The 13181-nt window shown below is 50.6% G+C and overlaps 1 protein-coding gene across 1 annotated transcript in view; it reads right to left on the minus strand.

The window, feature by feature from the left end:
- Positions 1–3565: 3565 nt before the first annotated feature.
- The window catches only part of IGFBP2 (insulin like growth factor binding protein 2), a 60110-nt gene continuing 50494 nt past the window's right edge, over positions 3566–13181 (minus strand). The window contains exons 2-4 of the mRNA XM_065637731.1: positions 7727–7950; positions 6083–6223; positions 3566–3883 (exon numbers count right to left, since the gene is read on the minus strand). Coding sequence (XP_065493803.1) covers positions 3716–3883; positions 6083–6223; positions 7727–7950 — 533 coding nt within the window. The 3' untranslated portion in view covers positions 3566–3715. The remainder of the gene's footprint in view (positions 3884–6082; positions 6224–7726; positions 7951–13181) is intronic.

Raw genomic sequence — 13181 nt, forward strand, 5'->3', positions numbered from 1 at the left:
TGTGCCCGGAGCAGGGTGGGAGGCAAAATCGTCCCCTTTGGCCCCCACTGGGGACCGTGGGTTGCCAGGGATGTGGTAACACGCAGCCCCCATCCTATTTACACCACTCGGGGTTGGCACAGCCACCCGGTCCCTGGTGGCTTTGTCACCCCAAAGCACAGCTGGGGCCAAACCTGCTGCCCCAAGCCAGCGATGTAGAGGGGTCTGCACCCCGCTCCCCCGGCACCCCACGGAGCAGGAGCCGCACGGCGCCGCCAGCAGGGGGCGCTGCCGCTGCTGCTGCCGGCCACACAGGCACTGAAAAGGGGCTTTTCCACCCAGAAACTTCGTGCTCTTCCCCGCCCCCCGCTCCCACCTAGTGGACTAGCAAATCATACTCCTACCCACATGATACAGCTATACATAGATACAACCATATAGCCTTATACGAATTATTTATATTAAATATTATTTATGTTATACTTCCGTATAATCTTTATGCTATACTACAAATGTAGTTTGGCAGCACAGTTTTGTGTCTGTACACCAGAGCTGCTGGGGTTTCGACTAGTAGTACCTCATGTGCTGCTGGCCAGGTCCCAAGGCCTGACCGCACACCTGATTACCCAGAGTAATTACCAAAGGCAGCCCAGAAGAAACCCCAGTGCTAGGCTCCAAGCAGTGAAACCCATCACACACACACACAAAGAGCCTTCAAGGCTGTTTTGCAGCCCTGGTGAAACCCAGCCAGAAGCCCTTTGCTCCCCTTGCCTTACAGCTGTGTCCCTGTCTCTCTGCAAGGAGCCTGGCTGGCTGCAAGCCCTCTTTGCTGGGCTGAGAGCTCCTGCCCCCTTCAGGTTCTTGACTCAGGTGCAAAGGCCACCTCCAGCCCTTGAAGCAGAGCATGGTCCCAGGCATGGCTGGGCTCTGCGCTCAGGCCCCTCTGCCACCCCCAGCCCTCCCTGGGCAGCACCTGGTTTGGAGCATCTTTGTGCCCCACATTGCTACTGGCATAACCCCCACACACAGCATCTCCTGAGCCAAAACTACAGCAAGATACTTAAAGAAGCCCTTATGATTCATGGAGAACATGAATCATCTGCCAGCTAATAAACAGCATGGTTAGATGCACTTGTCAACTCAAGAAGCCCCTGAAATTCCAAGGTTGGGAAGCTGGAAAGCGCAGACCTCCCTTCGCTTTTGCCCAAGCATCTGCCAAGGTTCCTGAGGTCCCTGCACTGGGGAGGAGAGACCTTTCCTTGCAAAGCTGCTCCCCTACACAAGCAGCAGGAAAGCACCACCCTCATGCAGCCTCTCCTCAGCTCAGGGAGCTCCATGAGCATCATACCAGACAGGGCATTCACATTGCCCTTCTCTCCACCCAGCATAGCTGCTGTCACAGAGGGAGATGGTCTCCATACATGTGCCAGCCAGATGCCAACTCAAAAGGACTGGAGACCACTGTTGCATTTTGCAGATTCACAAGGTACCATGTGTGGAGCAGGAATGCAGCAGGCCAACAGACCAGAGAAACCAGTTCCTCCACACACATCCAACTGGGACCAGTACCCGCTGTTTAAATGACCCCAGGACAAAAGCTGAACAGGCCGAATTTTACATGTGATGCATCAGGAAACATGTCCTGTGAATAGAGAGGAGTGGGGAGGGGGAAGATGACAGTTTTCTGGCATCCCATTTAATTTATTCCAACTTTATGCAGCTCAGCTTTTCCAAAAGAGAAAAAGAAAAACACAAAACTTCCTGATTCCTAAACAAAACAAAAAGTAAAAACTGCAGATGTGAGCCAGCATGTGCAAAGGTTTACATGAAAAAGCAGAACACCCTCAGATGTTAACAGAAAACAGGTAGCATTTTTACAGTTACTTGGCTTTGCATGCAGGTGTGTTTCATTTCTCACATGCTCTCCCTCCCTCTCATACACATACACATCCATGTGCACACACCCCCGCGCCAAACTTTCCAAAGGGGCTCCTTGCCCTGTCTCCTCCACTGCGACATCCAAATCCTTGAAAAATCATGAGGGGCTTAATTTGCAGAGACCACCTGTGCCCTTTGCACTTGGGATCTCAAATGTGGGGCCAAGAAGGGAGGAAAAAGCAAAAAACTCCAGCTCTCCCCTTTTGCCAGAGCCTATTGGGCTTTTTGCTTTTCCTTATCCAGTTCGAAGTCCTTTCTCCTTCCACCACCCTGTTCAACCATACCCCCCAGAGGGACCTGGAATCTGGAGGCTGTTTGCTACTCAGAACCTTTTACCAGAAATTAGGAGATGCTTTATTCCCCCTCCCCGCCCCCACCCCCGATTTCATTCAAGGAAAGCCTGAGACTTTTTCTGCAAGGAGAGGATTTTCACAATTGATCTGAAAATGGCATCCATATTAAAAAAGGAAAGCAAACAAACAAACAAGAAAGGAAGAAAATTTAAAAAAATCTCCTTGCTTAGGCAACAGGGAAGTTACTTATTCTCACCATCATTGTGTTCTGTACAGAAAGAAATCAACAGGTGAAATAACAGCAAAGAAACATCTCTCCTCTGAGCAGCATGTCCAGCACAAGACCTCTCAGAGCGCCTGGAATTCCTTGGATTTAATCTACACAGATGTGTGTGTCAGGCCCTTTACAAAGCAAGATATACACTGTAAGTTACCAAAAAAAAAAAAAAAAAGGAAGAAGAAAAAGCGTGTGCTGAATAGCAGATGCTCACTCCAGTCCCAAGCAAAAATGGAGGGACAAAGGCAGCTGCTTGGGAGTGCAGGTTTTAGATGGGGTTTTTTCCTATCTAGAAAAAAAGAATGCATGAGAGAGAAAGAAAGAAAGAGAGACAGACACTCCCTGGCTTGTCCTAAATCTACACAGGCATCCTTCCAAGCAGCCCCAACAAGTTCACTTTAGCTCCCTCTGCATAAGCTGATTCTAAGGAATTCTTGGCAATAGCCCTTCAAACCCCTTGGAAAACCACGCATTTAGCTTCACCATCACCCAGAGGCCCCATCCTCCTGGACCAGCGACTGGAGCCGGGTCCCTGTAGGCCTGGCTGTGCCCCAGCACGGGGAATGGCAGCACCCAGGGGTATTTGAAGGCTTGGGCTGCGTCATCCTTAACCCTTTCCCTTGATGATGACTCATTGGGCGATGCATGTTCTAGCTGGGGGCTTTCCTCCTTCCCTCTCTTCCCCCCTCCCAGACTGCATCCCACACCAGGACTGATGGGTGGGCTGGGGCACAGGGGACCGGCAGGACAGAAGAGGCAGGAGACACAGTATTTACAGTCTTTGGTCTTGGGGAAAGGAAGGAAAGAGGGGGGGAAAGGTGTTTTGTTTTCCTTTGCTTTTTGGCCCCCTCCCACCCATGGCAAGGGGTTTTGTCCCCTGGGAGGTATCGGGAAGCACACAACGCTCTGTGCTGGAGGGTGCGGGAAGATGCCACAAAGCAGCAGGGAGGGCAGGGCCACAGGGCGAGGAGCAAAAAAAGACCGGTTCTCTGGCTTATGTTGGGTGAAAGGCTATACGAAAGCAGTCCCTTCTCCTTGCAACCCCCCCACCGCCCTTCCCCTCCCATTGTCCCTCCCCTCCCCAGGAGCCAGGCAGCAGTAGAAGGAGGGCAGCACACAGGACACAACCCCAGTCTCTTCCAGAGCCTAAAGAGACACGCTGAAACCCACGTAAAATCCAGCACCGGGGCCATGGTGAACTGCCTCCAGGAAGCAGGATCATGTCCATCTACTGGCTCCGTAGGGCATATGCTCCCCGGTCCTCCTGCTCGTGGGCTGTGTAGAAGAGGTGGCACTCGGGGTCCCCGCGGATGGTGGGTGCGCCCTGGATCACCTTCCCGTGGATGGGGTCCACACACCAGCACTCGCCCCGCTGCCCGTTCACCGACATCTTGCACTACATCAGAGAGGGACAGGGCAGGCATCAGTTGAGGAAACAGGGGGACAAAACAACCCCCTTCCCAACCCCACCAGCCTAAAGCTCAACCACAGGCAGAGCTGGGGTTGCTCCAGCAATGTGGCACTAGCTTGAATTTAGACAAGATTCATGCATGCTGCACTCAGATACCCCAGGGTCTGTGCTGCCCCAGTAGTCCAGGCTGAGGGCTGGACCCCTTCCCCAAGGGGCCAAGAAGACAATTTTAATCAACCATGAGGACAACTGCCCTTGAGATACATCACACTCTGTCAACTGTGGATGGCAGCATCCATGGAGTCAAAAATCCCTGGGGGAAGAGGGGTGGGACAGACTGACAGAGGAGCTGTGCAAGCTTCTTCTCATCTGCAAATTGGGCTAAACAAACTGAAACATGAGAGCAAAGCCTTCACAGCCAGACACAAACATGTTTCTAAACAGGGTTTCACTCTGTCCCAGAACAGAGGTAGGGACGCATGTGCATCTGGACTTGGACTCTGCGCCCCCCAGCCTGGTCTGGTTAGAGGGAAGCTTATCATTCACCTCTTGCCCTGGTAGGGCTGCAGACAACGGCTTCAAAAACCTGATGCTCATTCCCTCATCCCCAGCAGGTACATCTCTGAATAGGGCACAGTGGGAGACATAGAGGTTACTCCAGGTCAGGCTCTGCATGCACTCTGTAAAGCTGAATTCAAGCCACTTTCTGCAGCTGGACTGAAGTCAAAATGCAGCCTTGCTCATGGGAATAAAAACCATAAAAAGATAGGAATAAAAAGCTTTCCCAGCAGGAGAGTGCATCTAGGCACCCCCCCACCCAAGTGCTGGCCCACAGGAGGTGGGAGCAACTAGGAATGCTTTTGCTGGCATCTGCTTTCCAACAAATGAAAAGTAGCTGATGCTCAGCCCCTGGAACCCGGTGAGGAGAGAAATGGGTATCACTTCACATTTGCCTTGTTTGCTCTTAACCAGGGCAGGCTTGGGGGGAGAAGAGAAAGTGACTTCTGTCCCCTCTATTTTCTCCAGCAGTGACCACTGTGTGACCTATCTGCACTCTTCAATGCAGGCAGACTTGTTTCTCAGGCACAAGGAGCAGCAGAGACTGTATTTTCTTTTGTAGCACACGATGCATCGCTGCATTGCCCAGGCCCATTCCCCAGACACAGCTCATCTCCTTATGGGGAATTTGCCTGCTCTGCTCCATGCACCCCTTCCAAGCGTGCTCCTGCTGGCAGATCCAGCCAGCCCGTGGGGCTCTTCAGGGGGAGGCACAGGATGAGGGTCCAGACAGAACACAGAAGAGGGAATGGAGGGAGAGAGATTATCTCAGAGCATCCTACTTTTTTTAATGCCTTTTTTTAAATGCTCTTGATCAAGAGGTAGAAGTAGCCCCAAGAAAAAGGCTTAACCATGAAAACAGCAGGTTTTCCGAGGTCCCCTTCAAATTCTCAGTTACACATAGCTGTAAGGATTGCTCATATCCAGGTACTATTCACATGTGGCTGCCAGTCAACCCTGGACAAGCTGGTGTTTTGCTGCCCAAGAGGTTTTTCCTGACTTCTTTTTCCCATGCCTCAGCTGCTGACACCTGCTGGTTTTGCATGAATGAAGCCAAGAAGTCAAAATTCAGACACACATTAAGTCATTTGAGTCCTTTTGGGCCCTGTAAATACTTTCAGATGGATGCTGCACCCCAAACACCACCTCGCCTGGAAGGAATCCTTCCTGGAGCTTTGGAACCAGTCTCAATTCGTGGAGAAAAACCGGTAAAGTGTGCTAGAAACCTTCCTGACCCCAGAAGAAGTGCTTTCTGCTTCATCTGCAGCACTGGCCAGCATTCAGCCCCTCTCTGCTTTTCCCCTGCAGCAGGGCCCAGCCAGAACAAGACTTGGCTCAAAGCACATGAGAGCAGACATGGACAGATAAGCACCTCTTGTGGGGAAGAAGAGGCTCTGAACTAAACAAATACTCCATTTCTGGACTCCCCACAGGCAAGCACAGATGTGGGTCTTGTCTCCACTTGCTGGCCTGTGGCTTCAGATGCACCTAGGTGTTACTAAAGTGACATCAGCCCAGCCTTGAGCTGCATGTGAACCCATGGCTGCACACGAGGGGACACATGTTAAGCCAAGGGCTCCTGCTGGGTGTGCAGCCAGCCCTGGGGCTCTGGGTATCCTCACTTACCTGTTTGAGATTGTACAAGCCATGCTTGTCACAGTTGGGGATGTGGAGGGAGTAGAGGTGCTCCAGTGGACCTCGCTCATCTGGCAGCCGCATAGTTGAGATACGCTCCAGGACCTGATCCAGCTCCTGCTGACAAGGGGTCTGAAAAGACCCCAGAAAGTAGAAAACAAAACCAAAAAAATAATCAGGGCAACAGCACCATTCAGTGTCAACACTTTAGACAACAGACACACCAGGAGGGATGAACACCCATGTGTACCTCCTCCTGACACAGGTTTGCCTGTTGCTACTGGGTCCTGCTACAGACTTCACCTGCAGGAACCCAAAATCAGAGTGCTGCATGTCCACACATGCCGTTGTGTGGACATCCACACAGGGAGACATGCACATCTCTCCCATGTGCCACGTGCCTCACATGGCCAGGAGCCAACATGACACCAGGTCACAGGCCCTGGAGGCACAGAGGAGGAGAAGCCTCAGAGATGCTCCCTTGGGTCCCACTGGTGGTGACAAGTGATGTGAAGCACAACTAGTTCAGACAGATCAGGAGGGTTTCCATGAGCATAGCCCAGATCCCACACCTGTGATGCTGTTTTGGCTCAGAACTGCAACTCAAAGCATGTGAGACCCCATGGGAGTAGAAGGGAAGCCCCAGGAATGAGAGCACCCAGCAAAGCCAGCCTCTGGAGGTACCCTCTTGCTCCACAGCAGCTCCAAGCCAGGGCTCCCAGCCAAGGCAGCCTGGCTGAATTACACCTGATGTAAGCCAGAGTGAGTCCACACCTCTCTGCGTCTCTGCTTTTGGAGCTGCTGTGCTTGGTTGGTTGGTTGTTTTTTTCCCCAAAGGAGCAGCAGCAGTGTTGGAGCTCCCTAAGTTGATGGTGCCTGCACTGTTTTGAACCTCTACTGTGCCTGTTCCTTGGAAGGGCTGAAGCTTCTCTTTTAAAGCTCTTTTCTGTCCCTGCACTCCCCAGATATAAATACCTCATATGTTTACAGAGGTAAGTATTACGGACCTTCTGTGGTGGCTTTTCATCCCTGTCCCATCTAGTTGCTTTGATCAAGCTGCCCACTAGAGGGAAACCACAGCCAAGGACTGGAGGGCAGTGAGACAGGGAAGAAAGGGACAGGGAGGACTCTGGGCACTCTCCCTGCTACATGACAGCCCCACAGCCCATCTTCGGGAGCTCTGGGACCCCCCTAATATGCACCGGGACTGCCTTGCAACAGGCACTCTCCCACCCCCCAAATCCCGCTGGGCCATCCCTGGCACTTGCTTAGGGAAAAAGGGTGTGAGAAAGCCAGTCCTCGAGTAAAGGGCAGCTCACACCCCTGCAGAGGTGGGTGTTGAGCCAGCGGGACCCCCCCTGCTCCAGCTCTGCTGTCAGGAGGTGAAGCTGCAATGAAAATAACGCCTCCTTGCCAGCACATCAAAGTTCATCAGATGGTGTGTTCAGCCAGAGCTTCAGGCCAAAATAAACGTTTGCTTTTCCTTTTTTTTTCCTCCACCCCTTCCCCTCTTTTTCTTTCTCTTTTTTTCTTTTCAAGACAGTTTGTTGCAAATGTCACTGAAGCTTTTGCACTCAGCGTTTCCCCAGCAAGCCTGCAGCTGCCATGAGCCCCCCACAGTCCCTGCCCTCTCACCCTGCCCGTCGACAGCCGCGACTTCTTCGAGTCCTCGTGGTTGTGATGGGCCTTGCTGACTTTGCCCATCTGCCGCTGCTGCTCATTCACCTTCTCCCTCATCACCGCCAGCTCCTTCATGCCCGTCTTCATGGGCTTCCTCCCACCAGCTCCACTCAGGATCCCTGGGGTGCCATCCACATGGTTCTCGGTAAGGATGCTCTCGGACCGGTCATCGCCATTATCTGCACGAGACCGGGCAGACAAGGAAAGGGTCAAGCTCAGCCAAGCACTCTCTCACGTGTTCATCTCATCCTGGATTGCTTTCAAGTGTGGCTGGTTACCAAGCCATAAAATCGTTGCACGAAAAAAAATTTAAATTGCATTAGTCCTTTCATCTGGAAGGTGAGAATAGATCCTTTCATTCTGGAGTTATTACCACACTAAAAAGACAGTTTAGAGAGCAGGGGAAATAGCTGCTGGAGAGGTTCTTTCTGGTTTTTCTTTGACCTTCTAAATTACTTCCCGAAGAATGTAATTTTCCCATCAGAAGTCCAGTTGGGTTGGGGATGCCAAGTGTACTTCAACTCCAAAACTCAAAACCACAGTGATTAGTAACAATACCTTAAGCTCATCTATCATCCTCCAGAGTATCTCCAGGAATACTTACTCAATATTAAGGTGCTAAAATAAATTCTCAGGCCTGCTTTCAAAAATACCTCTCCTCTGTTTTATAGCCACCTAATTTCCCTCAGAGATCCTGTCATTTCAGTGATCATCCTTGCCGTATGATCTTTCACATCATTTGTCATACAGTGCATTACTCATTTAGCTTCCACCTACTCCTGCATTTTGCCATTTCTGCTGACCATGGGACAGCCTCACATGTCCTGGACCCAACTCTGCCACTGCTACAAGCTGCACAACCCCTGGCAAATTCAGCAATTTCAAAATCAGTTAGCGGAAATCTGGGGATAAACACTGCACTTTTTCCACACTATGGTCACCGTGCTGCAGACACCAGTCCCTTTGAACTTTGTGGTGGCAAAGACAGATCTCAATTCCTCCTGCCTTCTCCAGGAGCCCAGAAGGTGACAGCTGACCCCTCCTTGGTGCCTGGTCTGATCTGGCTGAGCAAGCATGTCTAACACTGTAGCTGGATCTAACATTGAAGCTGGCCCTACTTTAAGCGGAGGCTTGGACCAAGACCTCTAGAGGTCCTTTGAGTCCAAATTATGAGTCAACCCACGCATGCACATCACCTCTTACCACAATAACCCAGGCTAAGTACATCTCTCTATATATCTCTGTATATAAGAGCTCTTCAGCAGCTCCACGGGTCCTACACCAGTGACAGACCAGGCCATTCTGGTCCTACAGTGATGACAAACACAAAGTGTCTTTTAGCATATGCAAAGGAGGAACCTTAGCACTCAGCCTCCCACCAACATTCTCTCTGGCACCTCTAATTTCATATTTCCAGCACTATAGAACTCAGGCACTTATACAGAAGAAATCACATCAAACCGTACATGACAGAGGGCAAGCAAGGCTTTAGCTTGTGTAACAATGCTCAATTTCTGGATCTCTCGTGCTTTGTGGAAGACCAAGCACACAGAGCATTTACATATTCTAACTTTTTTTTTTTTTCAGAAGCTGCATCGTGATGTTTTGTCAGGGCATAGCTCTACTGTCATGACAGAGACTGAAAAATCATAATAAGTGTTTTATCTCTGCCACAGCTTTCCAAGCTCTTTTCAGGTGTTACAACCCCAGGCTCACACAGCTCACTGCAAGAGAAGTTTTGTCTGAACTTACTCGGCAAATATGCAGCTGCCTGCAGACTGATGGCAGAATGGCCCATGTGGGCTGGATCAAAGAGCCACGTCAGCCGAGCATGCCATCCCCAAGAGACCATCAGCAGCTGCTTGGGGACACATATCAGAAGGACCACTCCTAATCTGTGCTGCAGACCAGCAGTAAAAGCACTTTCATGGCTGGAGACTATGTTTGATGCACAGGATTTAAAAGCCACTGACAGACCCATCCCTCAATGGATTTGTCCAGTGTCCTTTTGAACTTCCTCACCATTTTGGCCTCAGATCTCCCAATACTGGGATCATCCCACTTCCCAGAAATACTAAATGTGTTTGGTCTGCAGGTTTTTAGCTGCTTAGGTAGCAAGTGAAAAGCAAACATGGGCAAAACCAATTTGGCGAAGTCCATGGCTTTCCTCAGTACTGGTTCCAGATGAGAACTGGGACTGGGTTTGATAGCCAGATGGGCAAGCTCTAAGTCTGGGCTGTTGCCTGGTGTTTGCCATCTGGCTGTCATCCTAGCAGCCGGACAAGGAATGTTTTGAGCAGGAATCTTCTGTTTATACGCCAGTCTCCCCGTTAATTAGAAACACATAGTGAGAAGAGAGAAGGCCATGAGGCTGCTCTTCAGACAGGATCAAATGAAAAAGCACCATGCAAGAGACGGGCAAGGCTGGCCAGGTTCTGACACCCAATGAGCTGCTTAGGAGGGTTTTAGCTTTCCAGCATCTTTTGTGCTCCTCTCTTTGGTGTCCACCAAGCTGTCAACAACAGCAAAAGAACTGGAGTGCAGCAGGGCAGCATCTCAGACACACTGCAGTCCACTGCTTCATTCAGAAAAATTGATGGTACAAACTGATAGAAAAGCAGCAAACTGGAAGCGGTGCCTTCTCCCAACAATTCTCACTCCTTCCTGCCTCCAACTAAAATATATAGACATCTGCCCAAATAAGCACTGTGCTAGTAAATGAAGGCGAGCTGGTAAGCCTCTTGTCTGCTGATTCATTCACAAAACCTGCTTCTGATAATATTTTTGCTCAGTTTTCTCACTTTCCAATGCTAACAAATGTCGGCCCAAAGAAAACCACAGATGGGAGCAGAGTGTGCAAGCCCATGTGCATGAACACACCCAGGGACAGGAGAGATTGTTCTTGGCTCCCCAGACACTACCACAGGAAGGTCTAAGCTGCTATCAGCTGCAAGCTCTCCAAGGCCAAGCCAGCCACAGTGAGCCATATCTTTGCCCTGCTGCCAAGCTGGACTGACCCACCTGGGGCTGATGCTGAAGCCCCATCCCAGCTTTTCTCTGTCCCAAATCCAGTGCTGCTCTTGGGAGGAGCTCTCCTCACCTGGGGCTTGCAGGGAGACCTCAAACACTGGTGAAGGGAGATGGGACAGAAGAGGTTGGCGCCACGTGCAAAGCACTGGTGTTACCTTCACGGATGAGCTGCACACACGGCAGGAAGCCGAGCGTCAGGTGTGACGAACCACATTTCAAAGAGCAAATGGGCTGGGTAGCAACAACAAGAGTGGAGACATCAAGCCTCGGGGCTGGGAGAACACAGAGCATGCCAAGAGCCAAACAATGCTTTTTTCAGCCAGATAATGCTTTTAAAAACTGCCCAAAAAAAGCACATTGTGCGTGCTTGCTCATGACTATCCATGAACCAACTAAGTCACCCACCAACCCCACTGGCATGGGATGGGCAGGTATGCAATTGCCTCAGATATACAACCCTAATCCATTTGTCATCCTGGAAAACGCCCTTTTGCTGACCAATTTCAATTCACGCTAAATATATCTGTGAACAGAGTGGTGCCAAACTCCAAAACAGTTAAGTTTTATAGTTCCTCCATTTTCCTATGGCATGTGGAAAACTTCTCCTGTGCTATTTTGGATCAAAAGGTAGCGCACTTTGTGCAGAGTGGGACAAGTGTAGCAAGAATCAAAGCAGATAGCTGAAGTTCTCCTGAACGCTGATGAGAAGCTCATGAAACACCTCTCTCTATGCCAAGAAAATGATTTCTTTATGGCCTTTTTCAAGGAAAATTCCCATTGGCTTCAATGGGGCAAGGACTTGGCTGAGGTGAAAGCATGTTCAAATGTCCATCAGCTAATGCCTGTAGGGAGCTGCACAGTCTCGCCAACATGTTTAAAAGTGGCTACCAGTTTCTGGTGCTGAAATTTTGGGGAATCTGGTTTAAGACCTCCAGGCACCTCCATCAATATGGCTGAGAAACAGAGGGGCTTAAAAACAACCTGCCACTTCCAGAGCTACAAGAAGAAAAAAGCACCATACACACACAAAAACAAGGCAGCTGCCTGAAGTTAAAAATACATCTTTATCCCTCTGAAGAGCCCCAAAGCATATCTGGGCTGTGGGACAGGATCGAGCCAGTAGCACTCACTTAGCACGAGAGGGCCAGGCTGTATCACGGGGAGCACACACCATGCCAAGGACCGCAGCCACCCTCTCCAGCACTTGCTCTCTTGCTCTCTGCACTTGCTTTCCTTCCACGACAGCGTGCCCGCATGGTTTCACATGTACTTGCTTATCTGCCCTGGGTGTTTACATAGCGTTAAAGTGTTGATTAAGGTCCCAGGCCCACAGAAATGGCCTTCAACAACGTGCCTGGAGCCCCACTGCACACAGGTTCCAGCTCACACCTCCCTCCTGCAGCAATCACAGCCTCCATGGGCCAGCACTTTCCCTCTGAAAACAAAGCACTTTGCAGTTCGTTAATTACCCTGGAGAAAGAGGTGTTCATCCTGGGTTGCACATAGTAAGAAACAAAGGCATGGAAAAATTTGAGAGCATTGCCCCAAGTCAGGCAGGGAATCGATGAGCGAACCAAGGAGCCTGTGTTCCTGCCCCGGCACCGCACTGTGCACAGCAGCAACAGCATTCGGGGCTGCAGGAATGTGGCATCCGGAGAGTGATTTTTCACCCTGAGAAGTGTTCTCTGTCCCATCTAGCTTTATTTTTTTCCCCCTCCAACACTTTTAGTCTCTTGTAGCCACTAGTTCTACCATTTCAGGATAATTTAAGTGCCTGTTCTGGGTTTTGCTTGCCACTTTCTACACTAAGGGGCAGAGATGCCTGTCCCAGGCTGCCAGGAACCCCAGCACTTGTCCTTCACAGCTTGAGAGCAGACAGGGCCTTTAAACCTGACCTTTAACATGCACAACAGCCATGGCCAGAGAATTACTTGCAGGAAGGTGAGGAAGGAGCAGACAAACCCCAACCGCAGCCCCAGTGACCTCTGCCTCATCAGTCTGCAAAGTATTTCTAGGAGAGCCCTGGGCAAAGGTTCCTGTGCAACAGCTGGGAGGTGGGTGTTGTTGACCTGGAACTCGGACACCTCAGAAAACATTTGCCAGCAGAGATTATACTGGCGTTGCAATTTCCTTGCATGGGCTGCCAAGAACAAAGTCCTCCCCAGGCCCTCCAGCCCACCCTACCTCAAAAAAAAGACCCAGGGTTTCCTGACTGCCACTGCCAAACTGCAAAGTACTGAGCCACAACACAGCATACATCAGTGGAGGGGAAACACAGAGACATCAAGACATGGTCTGCCCCAGGCGTAATCAAGCCAGGCTGGATGTAGCTGTCCAGAAGCACAGGAGTTTCTCCAGAAGCTGCTCAAGTTTCAGTCTT

Source organism: Caloenas nicobarica, chromosome 6 (genome assembly GCF_036013445.1).
Source record: "Caloenas nicobarica isolate bCalNic1 chromosome 6, bCalNic1.hap1, whole genome shotgun sequence".
Taxonomy (NCBI): Eukaryota; Metazoa; Chordata; class Aves; order Columbiformes; family Columbidae; genus Caloenas; species Caloenas nicobarica.